Source organism: Mesocricetus auratus, unplaced genomic scaffold (genome assembly GCF_017639785.1).
Source record: "Mesocricetus auratus isolate SY011 unplaced genomic scaffold, BCM_Maur_2.0 Super-Scaffold_100676, whole genome shotgun sequence".
NCBI classification, from domain to species: Eukaryota; Metazoa; Chordata; class Mammalia; order Rodentia; family Cricetidae; genus Mesocricetus; species Mesocricetus auratus.
In genome coordinates, this window is record NW_024429266.1 from 146,367,480 (window position 1) to 146,392,436 (window position 24,957).

The 24,957-nt window shown below is 38.2% G+C and overlaps 1 protein-coding gene across 4 annotated transcripts in view; it reads left to right on the forward strand.

Annotated features, from left to right (window-relative positions):
• Nucleotides 1-24,957, forward strand: part of Exoc6b (exocyst complex component 6B) — a 437,176-nt gene that overhangs the window by 277,867 nt on the left and 134,352 nt on the right. For all 4 annotated transcript variants that reach the window (XM_040738232.1, XM_040738230.1, XM_040738231.1 and 1 more), the window contains one exon: nt 5,827-5,968. In XM_040738232.1, coding sequence (XP_040594166.1) covers nt 5,827-5,968 — 142 coding nt within the window. The remainder of the gene's footprint in view (nt 1-5,826; nt 5,969-24,957) is intronic.

The window sequence follows — 24,957 nt, forward strand, 5'->3', positions numbered from 1 at the left end:
GACAGCCTGGGCTACCTAGCAAAAACAAAAAAAAATCTGTCTTTAAAAACAAAAAACTAGTGAGTTTGAGGCCAGCCTGGTCTACAGAGTGAGCTCCAGGACAGCCTTCAAAACAATACAGAGAAACCCTGTCTTGGGGAAAAAAAAGACTAAAACAAAATTTTTAAAAAAAGGAAAACAAAGATTCTATTCAGGTACTGGATGTGGACTTATCTTCTGTAATCACAAACTACTACAAATTTTGTAGAAAATATGAAATCATAGCATTGCCCAGTGTAGAAGGTGCTTCAATCGATGTGTGTGTTATCAGTGGGACTATAATTAAATAAGTAGATAAGTGAAGACAAAGAACTCTCCAAAAAAGAAAAAAAAAAGCACAGAAATTCATTAAGTTACTCTTGGTTTTTGGCTAGTTGTTAAGCGGCACAGGTGGAGAGACGGTGGAGAGACACTAAGGAAGGTTGAAAGACAATTGTTGCTGAAGTCTGTGAACTAAGCAGACATTCCAGATGTTGCCAGACAGATAAGATACATAGAGGATTGTGTCCCTGGAGAGAGCTGGTGAAAACTATGCAGTTTAGCTAAAACACCAGGAGGGCCATGCATAGGAACTAACAACAAGGCCCCAAGAGTAAAGGCAAGGCAAGCATAGATACATAATAGTAAAGTTAAAAACAAGTCTAACAAAACCAAGACAATCTACCTGTCTAGCTGCTTGCTAGAATAAATTCTAAACTCTGCTGAGGCTGAGAAGTTAGTCTGGAGACTATATACATCTCACCTGCAAGGCATGCATACAAACCAAGACTTTCTAAAATACTGGTAATCAGGAAAAATTGACTTACAATAAAAGTTCACATGGTCGATAGGTTCAGGTCCTGAGATGATTCACATGTTCATGTTAACATAAATAACAACAACAAAGAAACAAACCTTTAGGTTTCTTGGGGTTTCTATTGCTGTGAGAAACACCAAAACCATGAAAATCTTTTTTTTGGGGGGGGGGTCAAGACAGAGTTTCTCTGTGGCTTTGGAGGCCGTCCTGGATCTCTGTAGACCAGGCTTTCCTTGAACTCACAGAGAGCTGCCTGCCTCTGCCTCCCGAGTGCTGGGATTAAAGGCATGTGCCCACCACCACCTGGATGACCATGACAATCTTTTAAAGGAAAACATTTACTTGAGGTGGCGACTTACAATTTTAGAGGTTTAACCCATTAATCATGGTGGGGAGCATGGTGGTTGGGAGTATGCCAGTGTTCAGTCTCATAGTTCTGGAGAAGCAGCTGAGAATCCTACGTCTTGCAGGCAACAGGAAATGATCTGTGTGGCATACTGAGCAAAGTTTGAGTATATATGAGACCTCAAACCTGCCTACACACACTTCCTCCAACAATGCCACAATTTCCAGTAGTGCATTCCCTTTGTGGGCCATTATCTTTCAAATTGTAGACAAAATAGCAAAATATGGGGTATTTGAACAGCATTAAGATTCATTGTTCATTCTAAAATTGCAAAATCTGATAATAAAGATTCACATGAGAGCAGGGAGAAAGGAATATCTTACACCAAGCTGGCTTCAAACCCTAGTCTTCTGCCCCTTGTATGTTAATGTACATCTGTAGATGTACATTATTGCAACTAGTTTTATTATATGAGTTTTAAAAGGTACTTAAAATATATTCAACAATTGTCTTAAGATATCTATTGCTGCAGCAAAACACCATGACCAGAAAGCAAGTTGGCAGGCAAAGGGTTTATTTAACTTACACTTCCACATTGTAGTTCATCACTGAAGGAAGCCAGACAGGAACTCAAACACGGTGGGAACCTGGAGGCAGAAACTGATGCAGAAGCCATGGAGGAGTGCTGCTTCTGGGTTTGCTCTCCCAGGCTGGCTCAGCCTGCTTTCTTATAGAACCTAGGACCACCAGCTCAGGGATGGCACCACCCACTATGGGTTAGGACCTCTGCCATTGATCACTAATTGAGAAAAGGTCTTACAGCTAGATCTCATGGAGACATTTCCTCAATGGAGGCTCCTGCCTCTCTGATAACTCTGTCTTGGTGTCAAGTTGACACACAAGACTAGCCAGTACAGCAATAAACTCAAAGCTGAGTTCAAGTTGAATAAACCTAAGATCAAATCTATAGAAATCACCTAAATTAGCTGAATGTGGTTGTGCTATTTGGTAGGTGAAGTAGGAATGCAATTAAGAGCTAACCTTGACTATATCACAAGATCTTGTCCAAAATAGAAAACAGGAGGAGGAAAAAGAAACAGAAAGTCTTTTCCCTCCCACCCCCCAATTTGTGGAGATTGGTTAAAAGTTCTAAGATGCATTTTGTTCACCCGATGAGAATAAATCCTAACAAACCTATCCAAAGTTAATAGGACGTTGACAATGCATCTGACAAATTGAACACCAGCTGAGCATGCTGTTGGCTCATGATAGTCTGTGTCTGTGGCTAGCCATTGTCACTGTTATCAAGCATCACATATCATTAGCTCTCAAAAAGATTGAGATTTCAAAGATGGTTTCTACTGATTATAGAAAAAAACCCAACATGCAACTAACTGAGTGTCTTATTTAGATTTCTATTGCTTTGAAAAGACACCATGACAACTCTTATAAAGTAAAACTGTGGCTTGCTTACAGTTTCAGAAGTTCAGTTCATTACCATTGTGATGGGGAGCATAGCTGAATGTAGATAGTTGTGGTGCTGGAGTAGTATCTGGGAGTTCTATATCTTGTAGGCCAACAGGAAATCAACTAAGACAGTAGGCAGTATACTGAGCATAGAAAACCTCCAAGTCTATCCCCACAGACCATACCCATCCCAACAAAGCCACACATCCTAATAGTGCCACTCCCAGCGAGATTATGGGAGTCATCTACATTCAAACAACCACACCAAGTTTATGTGAACAGTGTGGGCCTGTCTAATTTCAGTGTTCTGAGAGAGGAAAGAGAGATAGAACCACAAAAGCATCATTCAAGGAAATAGTGTGTTGTTAGATTTTCTTTTACTCTAGCCCCACGTTGGAACAACAAAACGTTGTTTTTTTCTACTCTTTTTGCCCTTTAGTCTTTACTCTTTTGGTCTGACACCCAACTCCCAAATAAATCACACATGGAGGTTTATTCTTCATTTTAAAATGCCAGGCCTTAGCTTAGCTTGTGTTTTTTTTTGCCATCTTTTCTTAAATTATCCCCACTACCTTTTGCCTCTGGGCTTTTTCCTTTCTTACTTCTGTATATCTTATTTTCACTATTGGCCCGGGGCTGACTGGATTGCAGGCCCCTGGAGTACTCCTCCTAATTTCTCCTATTTATATTCTCTGCCTGCCAGTCCTGCCTTTCCTTTTTCCTGCTATGCTATTGGCCATTCAGCTCTTTATTAGACTATCAGGTGTTTCAGATAGTCAAAGAATCACAGCTTCACAGAGTTAAATGCAGCATAAACAAAAGCAACACATCTTTACATTGTTAACCAAATATTCTAGAACAGTAGTGCTCAAGTTGCTTTCATACCAGAGATGATGCCTTATTCCAGATTCCTCAAGCTCATAGAAACATGTGTAGTATGTTGAAAGAACATTTTTGTAGATAAAGATGAGGTTGCTGATGTTAAATGTAGAAAAAAAAGAAATCTTAGTGGAGCTGGGATGTAGTTCAGTTAGTAGAATGCACAGGAATCAAGCCCTGGGTTCATTCCCAGCACTGCCTAAATTGTGTATGGTATTACATACCTGTAATCCCAGTACTTGGGCAGTAGAGAGACATGAGGACCAGGAATCAAGACCACTCCTCAGCTTAGTAGCTAGTTTGTGGTCAGCCTACTCTACATGAAATCCTGTGTTTAAAAAATAAAAAGAATCTTTTAAAAACTGATAGAGAACAAAGGCAAATTGGAGGTAGTAACAATAATAGTGGAATCCTTACAGGTGTGATGAGGCCAGAGGACAATAGCTGAAACTTCAGAAATTTTGGAAGAAAATAAGGTTATCCCTATATACTTATCACTATATACTTAGCATAAGTATATTGCAGGAAAAAAGAATAAGATACCGTTGCTAACCATGATACAGTAACTAGTACCAGCCTTGACGCTGAGTCCTAGACTAGATGCTTTATGTTGGACAGCTGGCACTGCAGGGTGGTGATCCCAGAGAAGGAAAATAATCAGAGCCCCCAAATCTCCTGCCGATGAACCCTGAAGAATGGCAGTGCTGTTGTCCCAGCAAGACCAGAGCTTGGGACAAAGTGGCTGCTGAGTTTAATGATGTAGTTTAGTGTTGAAGAAGCCATCCTGAGGAATAGAGTGAGAAACAAGCATTGAGATTCCTGGGAAGTGATGACTAATTTTTGCACATGTAAAGTGAAATCTATGAGATCAGGCAAACAAAATAATAATAAACAGACACATAAGTGCCAATGTGCAGAAGGTGAGTAGTTACCAGGATTTACACAAAGAGGGGAAATTTTCAGAATCCACTTCCGCCAAAACCTACAGTAAAGAAACTAAAAGAGTAGCAAGTTAGGGCCTAAGTTAATCATTGGCCTGAGTTATCTCTAGAAAAGGTGATTCCAGTCTCCACATTCTTATGTTGGGGCAAAAAGGGGTGATAATTTGCTATTTAAGGAGGAAGAGAGCTTAAAGATGTGATCCAAAAGAATTACATTCTGTGGCAAGATACAACAGGATTTGTAGTAAGGAAAGTGTGGTCCAGTTGTGGCGACAGGTGGCATGGGTATGGCTACAGGTTGGCATATAGGTTGATTCTGCTTATATATTTGTCATAACAGCATTTCCTTTTCTTTTCTCCTCTTTGTGACCCTAGAGATGGATCTCAAGGCCTCAGGCACCATTAGACAAATGTTCTATCATTGAGCCCCCCAGTCCCTCAGAATAGTACTTACAGTGGGTGTAGAAAAGGACAACCTAACACCAATAATGGCCACTTCTGATGCAAAATAGTACAGTAGCTAAAGATGTCGTCCAGGAGCATAAACTGTGTTTTTAGTATTAGTGAATAGATACCCTCATTGCATGCTTTCATAATGAGAGCTAAATATTAAGTCTGTTTTTTAAATTAGTTTAGAATTCATGTGTAAATCCCAAAGTTTTCTAAGAAAACAAAATCGCCTCTTTACATTTTGGAGGCCATTTTTGTTTTGAGTTTACTGACAAGTCATAGAGCTGTAGATATTAGTTTATGTGTAGAGACTATTGCTAGAATTTATAAAGAATTTTTTGTCAGATGCTTTTTCAAGTTTATTCTCTCTGCAACATTCTTTCTCAGTTTGCTTCCCATTTTTTGAATATTGCTTCTTTACTGTTAATCATTAAAATATGGTTCTTGGTTCCATAGTTGTGTTTTGTGAATATAGCTTAGTGTTCTAGTTACCATAACCGGTGGAATTGGAGTCACTATTTAAAATAATTGCTGTTAACTATGCTTAATTACAAGGCTATCATGACTATCATAATAGAGAAAATCTTAAGGAAATTCCTAATTGAATAACAGAATAATTTTTTTAAACTTTCATATCTGGGAATATTCACATTTGATAGAGTGCACAAAGACCTCAGTTTGACCCCAGCACCATATAACCTAAGCATGGTTGTACCCAACTAAAACCCCAACACTAAGTGGTGCAGACAATAAGATTACAAACTCAAGATCATCCTTGGCTACATAGCAAGTGCAAAGCCATCCTGGGATAAGTGAGATACTGTCTTAAATAAACAAATGAATAAATAGATTTAGATGACATTTCATTTTAATCCAATAATTTTCTGGTTTACATGTATGTATTTTAGGGAAAGGTGGCCCAGACAGCCTGTATGTCAGCATGCAAGCATTTAGCCACATCCTTGATGCAACTATTGTTGGAAGCAGAAGTAAGACAACTCACTTTGGGAGCATTACAGCAGTTCAACCTGGATATCAGAGAATGTGAACGTAAGTCAGTGAATCCTTTTTGCTTGCTTGTTTTATAAACTTACATTGTCACTGATGTAAAAGAAAAGTTTTAGGTCTATCAAGTCAGTGTTTCTAATGATGTCAAAAATATATCTGGATGGTAAAGGTGTCTTACACGACCTTTTGTTTTTCTTTTTATGTTGGCTTTTTAAAATGTTTTTAATTGAAATATAATTATATCTCTTTCCCCCTTCCCTTTTCTCAGTCCAACTCATCCCAGCTACCCTCTTTTGAAACTCTTCCATGGTCCCTATAACTCACAAGTTGATAGCCCTTTTTCTTCAATTATTATTGTTATGTACATATATGTCTGTGTAGTTGAAAGTTTCTGATCCTTATTTTTTTAATAATTAAACCGTTGGCTGATGGCTAGGACTTCTTACTGGCTAGCTTTTTCTTAATTATTAACCCATAACTACTAATCTATGCATTTCTATATGGACTTATCTTACCAGAGAACACCTGGTGTGTCCTATCTTCCCAGTCTCTACATGGTGTCTCTCTGTGGCCTCTCTCCACCTTCCTTTCCCTAGCCTTTTCCTTCTCTGGTAGCCCTACCTATACCTGTCTCTACTGACCAATCAGCGTTTTATTCATCAACCAATAAGAGAAACATATATACAGAAGAACATTTCCATCATGTCTGTATGCACATATAAATATAATTTGCTGAGTATGCTTTTGTTGGTGGTATGTATGTGGTCTTAAGACTGCCTACTAAGATAGAGAACTACATACCAATCTCTCTCATGAACATTGATGCAAAAATGCTCAATAAAATACTGGCAAATTGAATCCAAGAACACATCAGAAAGATCTTCCGTCTTGATCAATTAGGCTTCATCCCAGAGATACAGGAATGGTTCAACATAAGAAAATCCATCAATGTAATCTACCACATAGACAAACTGAAGAGGAGAAACCACATGATAATCTGACTAGATTCTGAGAAAGTCTTTGACAAAATTCAGCACCCCTTCATTGTAAATGTCTTGGAGAAATCAGGTATAACAGGAACATACCTAAATATAGTAAAGGCAATATACAGCAAACCGACAGCCAACATCAAACTAATGGAGAGAAACTCAATATGATTTCTCTCAAATCAAGAACAAGACAAGGTTGTCCACTCTCTCCATATCTCTTCAATATTGTACTTGAAGTTCTTGCTAAAGCAATAAAACAAAAGGAATTCAAGGGGATACAAATTGTAAAGAAAGAAGTCAAACTTTCACTATTTGCAGATGGCATGATTAATTGACCCAAAAAATTCTACCAGGGAACTCCTACAGCTGATAAACACCTTCAGCAAAGTGGCAGGATACAAGATGAACTAAAAAAAAAAAAATCAGTAGCCCTACTATGTATAGACAATAAAAGGACTGAGAAAGAAATCAGAGAAATATCACTCTTTACAATAGCCACAAACTACATTAAATACCCTGGGGTAATTCTACCCAAACAGGTGAAAAACCTGTATGACAACAACTTGAGTCACTAAAGAAAGAAATTAAAGAAGATACCAGAAAAAGGAAAGATCTCCCATGCTCTTGGGTTTGTAGGATCAACATAGTAAAAATGGCAATCTTAACAAAAGCAATCTACAGATTCAATGCAATCCCCATCAAAATCCCAGCACAATTCTTCACAGACCTTGAAAGGACAATACTTAAGTTTATATGGGGAAAAAAAACAGGATAGCCAAAACAATCTTGTACTATAAAGAAACTTCAGGAATCATCACCATTCCTGACTTCAAGCTCTACTATATAGCTATAGTACTGAAAACAGCTTGGTATTGGCACAAAAACAGCAGGTAGACCAATGGAATTGAATTGAACACCATAGTATTAAACCACACACCTATGAACACCTGATCTTTGACAAAGAAACTCAAACTATACAATGGAAAAAAAGAAAGCATTTTCAACAAATGGCGCTGGCATAACTGGATGCGGACATCTACAAGATTTCAGATAAATCCATATATATTGCCTTGCACTAAACTTAAGTCTAAATTGATCAAAGACCTCAACATAAATCTAGCCGCACCAAACCTCTTAGAAGATAAAATGGGAAATACCCTTGAATGAATTGGCATAGGAGGCCACTTCCTGAACATAACACCAGTAGCACAGACACTGAGATTTACAATTAATAAATGGGACATCCTGAAACTGAGAAGCTTCTGTAAGGCAAAAGACAGAGTCAACAAGACAAAATGGCAGCCCACAGAATGGGAAAAGATCTTTACCAACCCCACATCTGACAGAGGGCTGATTTCCAAAATATACAAAGAACTCAAGAATCAATTCTCAAAAACACCAAATAATTCAATTAAAATGTGGGGTACAGAACTAAACAGAGAATTCTCTATAGAGAAATCTAAAATGGCTGAAAGACACTTAAGATATTGCTCATCCTCCTAGGCCATCAGGGAAAAGCAAATCAAAACAACTATGAGATACCATCTCACTCCTGGCAGCATAATTAAAATTAAAAACACCAATGACAGTTTATGTTAGAGAGGATGTGGAGAAAGGGGAACATTTCTCCATTGCTGGTGGAAGTGCAAACTTGTACCATCACACTGGAAATCAGTATTGCAGTTTCTCAGGAAAATGGGAATTAGTCTACCTCAAGTTCCAGCAATTCCACTCTTAGGCATATATCCAAAGGGTGCATAGTCATACAACAAGGACATCTGTTCAACTATGTTGGTAGCAGAATTGTTTGTAATAACCAGAACCTGGAGGCAACCTAGATGCCCCTCAACCGAAGAAAGGATACAGAAAATGTGGTAAATGTACACAGTGGTGTACTACTCAGTGGAAAAAAAAGCCTTGGAATCTTGAAATTTGCAGACATATAGATGGAACTAGAAGAAACCATCATTAGTGAGGTAACCCAGACACAGATAGACAAACATGATTACCAGCCTACAATCCACACCCCCAGAGAAGCTAGGAAACAAGGAAAACCTTAAGAGAGACATACAAGGTCACTGAAAGTGAAAGGGGAAAGAGCCCCTGAACAAATTGGGAGCATGAGGGAAGGGGAGTTAGAGGAAGAGGAGGGGAGAGTAGAGCATGAAGGATCAGGAAGATTGAGTATGTAGATGAATAGAGGAGAACAAGGAAAGAGGCACATCAGTAGAGGGAGTCACTATAGATTTAAAGAGAAATCTGACACTAGGGAATTGTACAGAGATTCCAAGGATGATCCCAAGTTGGTGGAACTGTTTGGGAATATTTAGGATGTGTGACCTTGTTGGAGGAAATATGTGACTGGGGGGTAGCTTTTGAAGTTTCAAAAGCCCATGCCATTCCCATTTAGACATTCCTACTCAGTGGTTATGAATGAAAGTGTAAGCTCTCAGCCACTGGCTCAGCACTATGCCTGCTTCACCGCCTGGCATGCTGTTAGCCATGGTGATTATAAATTCTAGCTAACCTCTGCAAAATGTAAGCCCCAAATAAACTCTGTCTTCTATACGTTGCCTTGCTTATGATGTCTTATCACAGAAATAGAAAAATAACTAAGACAACACTGAAGGGGCCTGATAGTTTTACTGAAACTTAGCATCAGCATTCAACTTGAGACTAACCACTGCATGGCCTGACACCCCCACTACTAAATCTAGCATCAGCAGTAAAATTCCTGTCTATATATTGAAGAGCCAGCAAGCTTCATTGACTTTGTATTTAACATTTCAATTCTGACTGGCAGTAATTTATCTGTCAAGAAACTTTCCATGGACATTTATTTCACTTGAAAAGAAAGAAATTGTATTCTATGCCTTTCCCTATACCACCCCCTTAATTTTTTACTTCAGATGCTCAATGGTCTATAAAAAAAATCTTAAAGAATTGATACATAAAATTCTAATAGTTAGACAGAGGCGTATAAAAGCAGCCCAGTGACAAGTTAATTAGCACTTGCATCTTCCTACCCACTGGTGTATGTGAAAGATATTTTCTGCTTTTTGTCTGTAAGTCCTTGGAAGAAGTGTCTAAGTCCTGAAAGAACACTTTGGACATGATGGAACGTGGTGTGCCCTGCATTTTTTTATTCTTAAGTCCTGTGCTGCCATTTTCATAGATCCAGGGAACAGAGAGGAATCAGACATACTAGTATGAACTGAGATACTCTGCTAGGAGAGTATCATCTTGGTCAGCTTGACAGAATACATAGAATTTATCTTTCTTTAAATTGACCATACTGGCAAATTATTTAATACCTTAAAATATTATTTACAAAATGGGAGTGATTCCTAATATTGTAGGGATGAAATGAAGGTTAAATAAACTAATATATGACAGGCTTATATGACTGGATGGTATATGCTTTGTTACCTTAATTATCATCTTCAGAGCATTAAGCCTAAATCCTGTCACTTGAAAAGTCTTCTGTGGATGTTTCAACATTGTCTAGAGTTTTTGACTCAGCTAAGTGTAAAGGTGCTGTTTTTAGTTTAATATAAAAATTAACTTATGAATTCTTAGTAATTGTCTCAGAACTTCTTGATTTGTACATGTAGACATGATCCACAACTGATAGCTTTCTGTTTCTCAGCTTGATGGTTTTGTAAGAAGTCACGCAGTAGCGCACTGTTCTCTAAAAGTAGTAACTGCTGCCTAGGTTATCATCCATTGAAAGGTGTGATAGTAATAGGTAATTCTTACTGGTGGGCCATCAAACCAAGTACCTGTAAGGTAGAATTGTTAAGGAGGCACAAGAAAATTACCCCTATACTTTTAAAAGTTAGCAAAGTAGTCTGGGTTTTCTGACATATATATTTCATCTTGCATTTCTGTATTAATTACTTTCTATATTGCTGTTATCAAGTACTTCATCTTAAAGGTGGTAAGGGCTATTTTGGCTTACAGTCTAGATGATATAGTCCATCATAGCAGGGAAAGGTGTGGTAGCAGGAGTCTGAGGCTTCTGATCACATTGCACCTGCAGTAAAGAAGCAGAGAATAGACAAGAAGGGGGGCCAGGCTATCAGATCTCAAGCTTCCTCCCATCCCCAGCAACTCACTTCCACCAGCAAGACTCCACAATCTTCCTAATCAGTGCTCAAACACAAGATCCATAGCAGTCTCCAGCATATAATCAGTACCTTCTGCATTTATTCAACAAAATGTATATGGAGCTCCTGCTCTGAAAAGTACTGTGCTGAACATTGGGGAAGATCAGATGCAGTAGACTTTAGATAAGATAGTAAATTGTTTAGATTTGTGTTTCCAGAAGGAACTTTGATTTTTCTGGGAGGTTGAGACCAGTTCAAAGGCTGTTATAACTTATGATGGAGATGACTTGGGTCTGAACCAACAGCTTACTTAACCACCTTGGGCAGTAACCTGGAAATTTGCATTATTTCATGTTCTCATACAAAGTCAATTAGATGATAGATAAAAAACTATTGGAATTGATTTTTAAGAATGATTATTTCCTTATATATGTCTATAAATCCCATTCTTCCACTTTTACTATTGTGTATCCAGCTTCCTACATTATTTAAAAGATTTAAAACCTCAAAAAAAACATGAAATAATGAAGTCAAGTGTAAGTCACATAACTACTGTAACCCACTATTTCCCATAAACTTTTGTATCTGAACAAGAAGCTAACAGAATAAATATATCACTCTGAATCATCTTGACTTTTCTTTGTTGCTTTAGTTTTTGATGAGTGGTTAAACTGGGGTTTTGCTTACTGCTGTAGAATAATTCTTCTCTACACTGTGAAAATAGTTGCTCACATTGTTAATAAAAAGCTAATTGGCCAGTGGCTAGGTGGGATTTTAAGGGCAAAGAGAATGCTGGGAATAAGAAGAGCAGAGTCTTGAGACTCTCAAGCCAGACACAGAAGAAACATTATGGGGAGTTCATAGATGAGGTAAATGACCTTTGAGGAAGCACATAGATGAATAGCAAAGGGTTAATTTAAGTTATAAATGCTGGCTGGAGACAAGCCTAAGCTGTTGACTGAGCATTTATAATTAAGTGGTTATTTGGGAGCAACTGCCAGGATGCTGAGAAACTCTGCCTACAGCTTACTATTGGAAAAGGACAAGGTCTCCATAGTCATTGGTATCACCATTCTTACCATAATAACCTTTGTTCTGCAAGCCAGGGAATCAATGTGGAGACTTTCCCTGATCTCAAGAGACAACATCAAAACAAGTTTAAGATCTCATTGAACCCACTAAGATATAAAAGAGTAGCAGAAGTCTATGTGTCATGTATGCACTCAAACAAAAAGATGAAGTTTCTAATAACCTAAAGAATTTATTTAGGTGCAGTATCAGTCACCAGGAGCTCCTACAAAATTTTGTCTATTTCTCTCTCTCTCTCTCTCTCTCTCTCTCTCTCTCTATATATATATATATATATATATACATATACATATATTAAAATTAATGTATTTAAGTATCTTTGTTTCAGATGGAATAGTCACTGTATACTAGTCAGGCAAACTTTAAAAGACCTACTTGTCTGTAATTATTCTACTGGGCATTAGAGAATAAGGACCCTTTCTATAGAGAGCCCTCTGAACTGCAGCCACTTTACCCAAATCTATACTGGTTTCTGTAACTGTGTCCATTTGAATTTTCTCCACTACATGTGTACAGCTGCCCTGGACTTGTTTCTCTTCAGTCACTCTCCCCAGGAGTCTCTGGACTTGACTCATTGTGACCTATCCAGTATATTCCTAATGAGGGAGTGGGAGGACAGAGGAGCCCTGGAGACTCTGGTAGCAGCAGGGAAAGCATGTATTCTGTCCATGTTGCCTTCTTCCTCTACAACCTCTGATGCTTGCATTATGTGAAGGAAGTTCTTGCCCTTAAATTACAGCCATGACAGAACTAGGCCCAAATCTACCTCAACTAACTATGAAAGTTAACTATAAATCTGTTCCATAAATCAAGCCTATGCAGTTGGATGCCCTATAGTAATTAAATTGTCAATCAAAATTATGTTAAGTCATGCAGAATGCATAACCACCCAGTTTCCCATATCTGTTCTGGCTCCCCTAACAAGTCACATTTTCTTCTAATTATATTCTTTCTCACTTTGCTCATTACCCCAAAGCCCTTCAGTTTAGATCTTAGTCACAGGACAAAATGCCTAAGAGACAGTAATAAAAATTTGTGTTTTTGTTCTCTGGCAAAGACAACACAAGGGAAAGCCTTGTTGGAGAGGCAAAAGGATCAAGAAGCCAGGATAGCTCACTGTCCATGCAGTGGTCATGAAAACACGGCAAGTTTGAGAAGGTAGCTCTATCGATTACTTCACTCCATGCACTTGGTTTTTAGGATACTCAACTAGCCAGTTACAGGCCATAGTAAGGCTCCTTAAATTTGCTGTCATAGTTCTGTTTAGGTTCTTGATATAGACATTTCTAGACAGAACCACGATTTTCTGTTTTTATCATAATCTGTACCATATTAAAAGCAACCACATGACTCATATTCCTCCACCTTTTACAATTCATAAATGGCAGCAGAATCTCTATGATCCACTGCTCCTTCTTCTGTGGAAACATGTTCTTGTGATTTAAGATAATGCCTTGGGTATGAGCTTGGTTGGCTACCACATTTCACATTTAGTGTTCATCAGAAGCTTTCTTTGCCATCATCTGGTAGCCAACTCCATACCTTATTTTTTCTTTTGTTTAGTACCTCAAATCCCATAATACTCTCTTTGATGTGTTATTAGAGTATGCTTATTAATAGGTGTTATTAATCACTGTGCTGTGATACCAAAAGACCTGGATAGTTTACAAACAACAGGAATGTGTTTCTTAAGATTCCTTAGGATAGAAGGTCAAATTCAAAATGCCAGAAGGTTTGATTCTGTTTCCAGTATGGCCGGGTTGAGCCTCCCCAGTGTTCTCTGGTCCTTTTGTGAAGTCACTGATCTCATGCCTAAGGATTAATCCCTTAGCTTCATGCTGTTGCTCCATGGCCTACACTCAGTGAATGTGCAGACACACAGCAGGGATCTTCACAGCCAGGAATACATCTGAATCCGGGGCAAGGTGTGTGCTTTAACATATAAATTTCACAGAACCCAGGAGAACAGCAGGCTGTACATTATTTAGGCCAAGGATCATGTCTGTCATCTCTATCTTGGCCCTTTGATAACCTAACAGAGTGTCTGAAACATGGTATGTGCATGATAAATAATAGTTGAATTTGCTAAAATGATACAGCTAACAACTGCTTCATTTTCCAGTTCACTTCTTCCTGCTCTGAGGTTGAGAGTGAACAGAGGTATGTAGTCTCTCTGAGTAGATGTCATGTTATGTGAAGAGCATGACAAAGAGAGATGTGGCTAGAATCACAAATTACATAAATAAGTGAGTATTACTTTTAGTGCTTGTGCCCTACCATTCTCCTCTGAGAGATAAAAGGCCTCCTTTGCTCTCACAGATAGTCCTCAATGTACCAGCAGCTGCATTGTGCTTAAGAATTAGAACTCAATACGACAAAAATAGACTGTCCTTTGAGTCTTAGGTGTGCAATTTAGTATGTTGGTCATACTCAGTTCTTGTAGACCCATTGTGCTCCATTGTGAATGTGACTGAGTGATTCCCATAGGAAATTTTAGCTGGCTTCATGTTGTTTCTGCCTCTACCCTCATTGCAGAGTCCTGGACTGGCACTGTTTAACTTCAGTTTTGCCACTACTAGCTATATGGTCTTTGGTATTCGTTACTTGTCTTTGGTCTTTGGTCTCTTCATTTTGGGAAAGTCACAGTAGATTACTTATTATGAGGAGAGAGTATGTGAGTATTTTTTAATATCTGTGGATTATTGTAAGGAATATAGAAGATATTATTGTGAAGTATTGTGTAGATAAAGTACATAAATAATTGTAATTACTAAATACATATTGAATGTTTTGGTAGAATTTCTAGTATAGATAGATGCATGTGGTGCCCTGTCCCATAGAAGATTTCCAACCAAATGTATAAAGTTAGAAAGCAAGCTCTGAATGACCTCAGTAGATGTTTTAAGTTCAGTGGCAGTGGAGCAAGTCATTTTTTCTTTTGTCAAGAGAAATCTTTCATATAATTCTTTAAGAATGGAAAGTCTGCTTTATATTCTTTGTTTTTGGATAATGCTAGTTCAAAGCAGTCAGTCAAGATGGGTGTTCTTTACACTCCGATGGAGATGTTGAGGGTGAGATCAGAGTTGTTAACATGGGCATGTTGACTAACCAGCCCCCTCAGAAGACACTAAAGAGCAGATTTACTTTGGACACCTGGGGTCATATACATGCATTGAGAGAATCAGACTTAAAAATAAGAAGTTTGCTCTTTGTGAAATTAATTAAATCTTGGAAATATTTACTTCCTCTAACTGACAGTGTCACTTCATACTATGAAGTTAGTTATATTTACTGCCTTTCTAGACAGTCTGTATTAACTCTTCATTCAGAAGATGCTTTTGATATCACAGCCAAAGTGTGTATTTCTTCTTCACCTTTTAAAATAGAGTAAGGTTTTTAGAGCGATAAGTGGCTGAAGATTGAACCCAGTTCAAATTTAAACCTCCTTTGCCAGGTTTATAAATATTAAGATAGGCTCCTTTTATTAAAGAAAATACAGAGCTTGGAGATACAAACTCCCTGCAGTAGCCTGCTGGGACATCCAGTGTGTTTCAGTACCATTAATTCCAACCCCCCTTAGCTGCTTTCCTCAGCCTCACCATGCGAATTATAATTCAGAAACACTTTCTCTTTCTGCCCTATTCCATCAAAGAAATATGAAGGTCAGAAGATTGATGATGGTTTTCAAGTTTGTATGCAGAGAAATAAACTTGGTTTTTATAATTTGCAGTGCTCTGCACATGTGAAAATCTAAGGGTAATTAGTTGTTATTGCTTTAACATGATGAGGACAATAACTTCTCCAGAAGAAAAGCTCCATGGTTAATAAATTTTGTCTTTTGGTTGATTGACTGGTTAATGGAATCAGAAAATTATTTTATGTCTGTACTTTACAATATTGTTTCACTCCCTACTAGAAAGGTTTATAGCTAGTGTTTTTTTTTTATCACTTGTGTTGTCTCTTCCTCTGCTTTATTCTGTATTCTTATTTCTAATTCTATTTTAACTACTATATTGTTGAAACACAAACTATTTCAGGGAGAATCATGAGGCTGGTGATAGTGTTTGTGTACAACCACTATCTGTGCATTGATTCTTTGTGTCATCTCCTCTGTCAGGGTTGTATTTTGAATATTTTATTTAAAAATCCAGACCTATAATTTAAGTGCAATAGAAATACACAGTAGGGTGAAAATAGGTCTAACATTATCTAACATCAGTTTTCTTAACTGTGTAACTTTTAATTAGACAATGCAAAACACTTCGGAAACCTGGGCTGTTTGTCTTTTGCCTGCCTCATGAGCCCCTGCCATAAGCCTTTGTTTGGTGTTGTCTTTCTAGGCCCATATGACTTGTTCCAGCAATACTCTTATGGTTTGTCTTTCTTAGCCATGTGAGCCCAAATTGAAGGCCCCTTGCCATTAAAATGGCCATGTCACATCTCTTTGACTGTGGGTGATGGACCCTGTGCCCTCTGGCAAGGCCTGACTCAGACATGGGTCAGTGAGTAGTGCCCACTCAGCAGTTATTTTGGTTTGGGGCTGAAGTTCCTTGAATTCCAGGAGATAAGGCCCTCTTTGTTTCTCTCAGTCCACTGCCAGACACCCAGCCACTTGATAGTAGATTCTGCCAACCTGAGCAGTGGGGGCAGGCAGCCTGCTCTCCCTCAGCATGGCCTAAGATGCCATCCTGTCAAGAAAATGGAGACAGATCGTCCTGCTCTAACCTCATCATATATCACTGTCAAGCTACTGCCTTCCAAAGATGGGCCAGCACAGACAAAGTACCTTTTCTGGTGGCAGATGTTACCTTGGATTGCTTGTGGGGATGTTAGTGGTAAAGGAGTGCAAAAGGCCCACTGCATGAAGGGTCTTAATTCCCCAGTAAGCTTTTTAGGTGCAAGCTCTCCTTGGACCTGCACATTCTGGTAGGCTGTTGGGCTTCTGTGGTCATCATCCCATCTCTGAAGATACAGTAACTGATTCCTCTGTGAAATTGTTTAGATATTGTTCTTCCATGTTTTATTGAAAGGGTTCTTGAGGCAGACAGATAGTGGCAGTGTAGATCCACTTACTCTACTGCACTCAGAAGGTGATCTTCCTGCTCCATGATTTGAAGAGGAATGGGCAGGAGTTTAAAAAGTTGTTCCAGTCTTGATAGTCCTCCCTTCATTCTCCACACTTTCTAGTCAAGCTCTCTCAGTTTTTCATTCCTTGTTTTTTCTCAAATTTGAGACCGTCCATACTTTGGAAGTGTCAGATACTAGAAAGTTTACAAAATGCCATTTCAAAGAAAAAGAGATACCAGGCATATTTTGATCATGGCCACTTTCCTATCCCTAGTTGTGGTCCTGTATTGACTAAAGTCCATTTTCTTATAGTTTGGACAATATATATTGATAATCAATCTCTTAACACTTTTCACTGTTTTTTATTTAATAAATTAAACGTAATTACTTGAAGAATTACAAACCTCATAATTACCTTGAAAGCAGCCAAGCGTTTTCACTAAAATGCCAGTAAACAGTAGTGCATCTGAGCCATCTTAGCCGGGTGCTTATCACTGACCCAGAGCAGACACAGCCACTCTTGTGCAGACTTTCTTTTCTCTGCTGAAACTGTGTTGTTTCCTCAGTGCTTCTGCCTTTCCAAGTGTGTGTGAATGGTCTTGTGTTGGGCATGTCGATTTCCCAGGAATGTCTGATGTGTCCCTGTTCTTATTGTCTCCCAGTAGTTATGTGGCCACAGTTTATGCTGTGTGTTTTTCCCTTGGATTTACCTGATATTATTAGGGCTAATAGCAATTACTACTTATTTTAATTGGACTGTTGCATAAGGTATTAACTAGGATACCATATTAAATACCTTGTCTTTAAAACACTTATTTTAATTGTTAAAAGTTGATAGACTTCTATGACATTTTCTTGGTGTGTGTTTGTTTGTTTGTAACCAGAGATCTAATATAGGGTTTAGTTTTGCCAGGCAAATGCTACAGTAGCATTGCAATCCATCTATGACTTTTCAAGGGACTAATACTATGCCTTGCAGCAATGTATTCATGCCTAAGATATATGGATATAGAATTTTATAAGAGATTTTAAAAGGAAAAAATGCTTTGCCTTTCCATTGTTACCTGTTCTAGGTCTCAGTGTTTGATTATCTCACTTTGGGTCTGCTGTGTCATCACATCATCTGGCTAGTCTGCTGTTGCCATAGAAGTGCTTCCCTTCTGATTTTTCTTAAACTGTTTGCCTCTCCCCATCCCCATATTGTAGTAAACTACCATAGCATTTTCATTCTCATATTCCTGAGATTAGAAAAGGTGTTAATAAAATATCATTGTTAAAATTTAGAAAAGTGAAATTTCCCATAATGTTTCATAACAGTGGGTGACTTATATTTTGCTACTGTTTTCTACTGCATTCCTGGTCAGAAAAAGTATGTATAGTAGGATCACTGGTTAGATCGATATGTCATAGCCTGTGTTATTTGTTCATTTTATAAGTGAGTCAATGTATATTTTTAAGAGTCAATCTCTCCCTTACTCCTTCTGTTCACTGGGTACTCTGAATGGGCTAGAATAGAATGTTTAGTTGCATTAGATGACTGTGAGATAAATACTTGAAAAGAGGTCATTTGGTATGAACAAACCAAGAGGAAATAAAAAAGATTACTGTATTAGACAAGTTCATTGAAACCACAAGATGGCTAAAGTGATGCCAGGTAGCTGGAAGAAGTGATACAACCTTAGTCACTGCTAAATCTTGTAAGACTTAGTAAGAGCTGGGTGCAGGGTTCTGAGATACTGAGAACTCTTGTTTTCAATGTGAGATTAACATGATAGGGTTTTAAAATACCACTTTGAAAAAGTGAGAAAAATGCAGAAGAGTGTCAGACTAGAAGCAGAGCCACTGAGAAGTAGGGTTATCAGGTAAAACCAACAAGCTATCTTGGCTAAGTTTGATAAACTTGGCTAAGTTCAGATAAACAACCTTTGTTTTGTTTTATTTTTTGCTTTTGTTTGTTTTCCTTTTTAAATTTAAATTAGAAACAAGCTTGTTTTACATGTCAATTCCAGTTCCCTTTCCCTCCCCTCTTCCAAGACCCCACTGACTCCATATCCCATCCCCTTTCTGCTCCCCAGGGAGGGTGAGGCCTTCCATGGGAGATCTTCAAAGTCTGTCATATCATTTGGAGCAGGGCCTAGACCCTTCCCCAGGTGTCTAGGCTGAGAGAGTATCCCTCTATGTGGATTGGGCTCCCAAAGTTCATTTGTGTACTAGGGATAAATACTGATTGTGTTTTAAATATAGGTTGTAAGTATCACCTGGACCACACCTGTTTCAGATTTTGGTTTTGAAATAGGGGTGTGTGTGTGTGTGTGTGTGTGTGTGTGTATGTGTGTGTTAGTTATTTGTAACATGTATGTATGTATGTGTGTATGTATGTAATGAGGAGCTGTCATAGGCATGAGATTCAAGTCTAAACACAACATTGATTTGTTTAATGTGCACCTTACTCTGTAAGCTAAAGGAATCTTTATACAGTATATTTGATATAGCAGACTTTTGACTGTAGTTGTGTAGTGACAGGTGTGCACTCTTCCACAGTGTTATGTTAGCAACCAGAAACATTCAAATTTCTGAACATCTCAGATTTCCTATTTTCCAGTTAGGAATGCTGCATGAACATGTCCCAAATGATAATGTATCCGTGCACAGGTTCCAGACCTAAAGATATATTGTTTTAGCAAGAAGGACACTAAAGATTTGAGAAAAATCATGTTCTAATAGTATTGTGATAGAAACTAGAATTTCTAGAGTTGTTTGATCTACATTGGCAACAAAGCTGTAAAGGACTCAGCACTTTATGGCCCCTCAGACTGTCAGTGTTGATGGTATTCTTCCTTATATTATCATTGATGCTTGACTGTTAGATTTTAAATAACACTAAGTATTTTATATAAGAGACCAAGAGGAACAGAGAAATAATTCTTAGCATTTTGTAGCATCAATAAAATTTGTGTAATAAACTGAAGTTCTTTCTTTCCTTTTTCTTTCTGAATAATGCACTTTTTCAGGGAAATTCAGTTCCCTTTATTGCTGTCTTGTGTTTTACCTAATCCTAACAGTCAAGACTGCCTGAGGCGTGGTCTTCCCTCTGACTCACTGGAGTCTCTGTCAGATGTCTCCTGTCAATGGATGGAAACAAGATGTAGTATAATCCCCTGTTCTGGCAACTAACCAGGAAGAAGGGTAAGGTTCCACTCTACCCTACAAGAGCATTTTTGAAGCCCTTTTCAACAAGGACCATTTTAAAAACAGAAGTGCCTTTAATACTTGAAATGCCCATTCATATCCTATACCTCCTACTACTTAAGGACCAGTTTTTCATGGGAAGAAATTGCTTATGTGCCTTTTCCTTCAACTCTAAATGCTGCCTAAGTGTCGTTGCCTCTCTTCCAGTAATGTCTGGAGTGCTAATGTCTCCCACCTCTCCAGGGCACCTGCACTGTTCAGCCAACTCTGGCCCTTCACTAAAAGCTTCCAGCCCAGAGCATTTGGATCACTGGGAGAGATTCTTATCTTCTTATCTATGTTTTTATGTTGTTCTTTGTTTTTTTTTTTTAATTTGCCTGATGTAGAAGACACAAAGGAAAAATGAAACATCATTCCAGATGGAACCCTGTGCTAGTTGGGTGTTCTAATGCTAGCACTTGATTTCTAAAAATAAATGTATTTAACCATGGTGCATGACAGTATTTATTCTGATATTGCTCCACTTTGAGCATTTAGCATGCATGTTGAATCACTGCACTAATACCTGACATTAAAATTCTCTAGCAAGTTTAATTGCCAGCTAATCCTAAAACAATGCTGTGAAACAAAGAAAGAAAACTAGAAAGCATAAGACAACATTAAGTTCTTGTAGGAAAGATAGAGGCCTCCCATATAGCATCTCAAAAATTATCTTTAAGCATTTTGATTCATGGGAGGAAATCTGTTATCTGATTGTTTCCACTTTTGTATGTTTTCATATTGCTTTTGCTAGAGCAAGTATGGCTACAATCACAATGTTAAACATGTACACAGTATCCAAATGTGCTGCACTTAATCTGGATAAGACTTGAGTTCTGACCAGAATTCTCTTAATGATCCTAGGTAGCTCATGATACAGTGCATTTCAGATATTCGGCAGCAAGTATTAAGATAGATCCCAAAGAATGACAGCAATTCTTACAGCAATGTCTAGCCTCAGACTCTAGTCAGTCCTCCCTCACTCACCTGGGCTATTTTAGCTTACCACAATTTCAAGGCTCCCTTGAAATTCTCCCAGGCTTAATAAGCTCCCAGAACTTACTGGATGGTCTATGCAACTTGGAATTACAGCTTCCTCATAGAGGCTACAACTTTGGAGTAGGCCAACAGAAGATATACAAAGGACTTATTAGATGAGGGTGTGTGGCCCTTCCATGGCCTTGCTTTGTATATCTAGCTCTTCCTTCAGCATATCAGCATTTTTTTTACTAGCCAGGAAGCTATACTGAGCCTCAGTGTCCATAGTTTCTGTGTGAATTTCACTGAAGTGAAAAAAAAATGACCTACATAATTGAACTTAATCTATGATCCCACTTTTCTCACTTGAGCTCTGGGAAAGGGCTGAAAGCACATTGGGAAATCAAGTGGTCCTTTGACATAGTCACCCCTCCACTTAAAACTCACCAAGAGCACAGCATGAGTCACTTGTTTTGTTTTATTTTTTAGCATAAGCTCAATCACTGTCAAAAGGAACTCATTATGAATGTCAGAAGACACTACTATATCTAGAAAAATTACAGAGCTTTGAAACTCTATTCCAAAACTAGGGTCAAAGGCCAAATATATTCTTTATTAGGCCATAAATCTCCAGGCCATATTTTATTCCCATAACATTAAATTAAGCCAATTTGCTGTTTGATATTTGGAACCAAGAACTTACATGATTGGCCAGCAAGGACTGGAATCTCACTTACCTTCAATGATAAGTTCCTTTCTTTGGACATTAGAGTATACAGTTCATGGACTTGCACATTGTGAAGACCAAAGAAATTTAAACCAAAGAAGTTTCATCTGCTTTCCATTTGGAAGGAGCTGTGCTAATTTCTTGAAAACTTATCTCCTTGAACACAGAGAGCAACCCAAGTAGAGTCCACTTTAGTCATTTTTGTTAGCTCATTTTCCCATGGGATGAGCTTATTCTTCCCTTGTCTTTTTATTATTATTTTCTCATATAATACATTCCAAATTTTCCCTTCCCTCAACTCCTCCTAGCTCCTTCTCTAACTTCCCTCTACCCCAGATCTACTCCTTCTCTGTTTTCCTTCAGAAAAGAATAGGCCTCCCAAGCATAGCAACTGAATGTGGTATAACAAGATACAATAAAACTAGGCACAGACTCTGTTATCAAGGTTGGACAAGGCAACTCAGTAGGAGGAAAAGGGTTTTAAGAGCAGGTAAGAGAGTCTGAAACACCCCCACTCCCACTGTTAGGTCTCCCACAAAACGCCAAACTAACAAAGTTTATGCCAGTGACCTAGTGCTGACCCATGCATGCTCCATGCTTCTGTTTGTTCATCATCTATCATAAATGCTTCTGAAGTTTGTTTGTTTTTTGTCACTATGTTAATCTACCTTGGGAAATCAACTTAAAGGGAAAAAAGGTTTATGTTGGCTCACAGTGTTAGAAATTCAAGACCATCGCCATCTCATTCCATTGCATCCAGATCTGTGACAAGCCAGGAACATCATGATAATTATATGGTGAGGGAAAGCTGCTCATCCAGTTGCAGCCAGGGAGAAGGCAAGAGGAAGGAAAATGGGCCTGGGGCAAAACATATCCTTAATGATATGTCCCTAGTAATGCTCTTCCTTCAACTTGAAGGCCCTACATTCTAATAGGCATTTCAGCTATGAACTGATCGATAGGAAATCAGCTGAAGAGGTCAGTGCCCTCAGGATCTAACCAACTCTCAGTATTAGCACCTGCTGGAAACACAGATTCTGGCATGTGAACCTTTATGACTAGTTACTTCTTCCTCAAGCCATACTATTTTTGATACTTTTCTTCCCTTGCTTTCCTTACCACAAGATCTTGCTGTTTATACCAGACTGTTTTGGAACTCTCTGTGTTACCGTGGCTGCTGCTGTAGCTCCCCAAGTATTGGGATTGCAAGTGTTAGCCACCATGCCCAGCTTGAGACTCTCAGTAGTCATCATTTACTTTATATTATTCACTATGGAACACTTTGTAGTTGTAGCTCAAATTTGTGATTTGGTTTGAAAACTAAGGCAAAGAACTTTGTCTAGAAGCATGTGTGATGATCAATAGTCATTCAAAAATCACCACTGTTGTTTTCCAAAAGAAATTTGTGACCATTTTCAACATTTTCATAGGAAAAGTAAATTAGGTACATCGAGGTAAACTAATATGGGGAGAGAAGAACCTTGGAAAGCATACAAAGGTAGGGCTGGAGAGAGATGGTAAGTTTTCCCATAAGCACATAGAAGAATAAACTGTGTACCTCTGTCCTGATCTGATAGGGCAACTTCACAGTAACATCTTCTGATAGAAAATACTATTGAGAAGTAAACAGACCTTCTAGCCATGCTCTGAATGTTTGCCATCTCCAAAGATATACATAAAAATCCTAACTTAATGGGATTAGCAAGTAGGAACTTAAGGACAGGGATGAGCACACTAGGATTCAAGTATTTGCAAAAGTATCTCCAGAGAGCTCCTCTGCCTTTGCATCTTGTGAGTGCATGGTGAGAAGATTGTCTGTGCAGCAGAGAGCAGGCCACTGCTGGACTCTTGGGTCTGGACTCTGAGTCTGAGTCTGCTAGGGCATGGTGTTGAACTAGACAGCTTCTAGCACTGTGAGAGTAAGCTTCTGTCATCCTGTCTGCACATTTTATGAACTTTGTCACATTAGCATGAGTGGAAGTAGGCCAGAAGCAATTGTAAACTATCACAAGGCATTAATCTCAAGAGCCTCAGCCAACACAGAAAATGTTCCTGTTGCTCTCAAGTTTGGTTGGGTTGTTTCCTGCTTTGCCTTCTGGTCTGGTCATTGTTCACATACTTCATTTTTGTCTGTGTTTGTCACAACTAGGGTCTAGAGCTGTGTCGCCATCAAGCATCAAAACATGTCTAGTCAGAGATGATAAGTACTAACAGTATAAAATAACAAAGTTTGAAAAACATAAAAATCTCAAGTTTAAAAATATTGATTTCATTCGTACATTGAGTTAGACAAGATTCATTCTTTATTTCAAAAATTAGTTCTCAATTGCACTTTTTCTTTGATATCTACTAGACAAAATTAATAGGAACTCAGATTTCTATTTGGTGCTTTTCTGTAGAATCAGTTTTTATTATTATATTAAATGGCCTACACAACCCCTCTTAATGTTAAATTTTAGAGGGCTGTAGGTTTGGGAATATGTTCATACAGCAAAATAATCAGCACCAAACAAACACATGGATAATATTAAGTCCTTAAGAGCACAGTAAAAAAAAACTATCAAGGATATAAAGTTACAACTTGAACACAGTCTCTCTCATCTCTCAGGAAGCCCACCCTTTTCATGGCCGACCTTCAGCTTTCCTAAGATTATACACAGAAGCACTGTTGATTACTAATTTAGAAAGACCTCTTTTTGCCCTAATTTAGAAACGTCTGTTGTGAAACTTGCCTGTATTTTATTAAATTAGGAAATATTAGGAACTGCATTGACATATTTGTGTATTTTTAGGATTTTCATTGTTGCCTAAATAAATGGGAAAGAATATACAGTATGCATACAG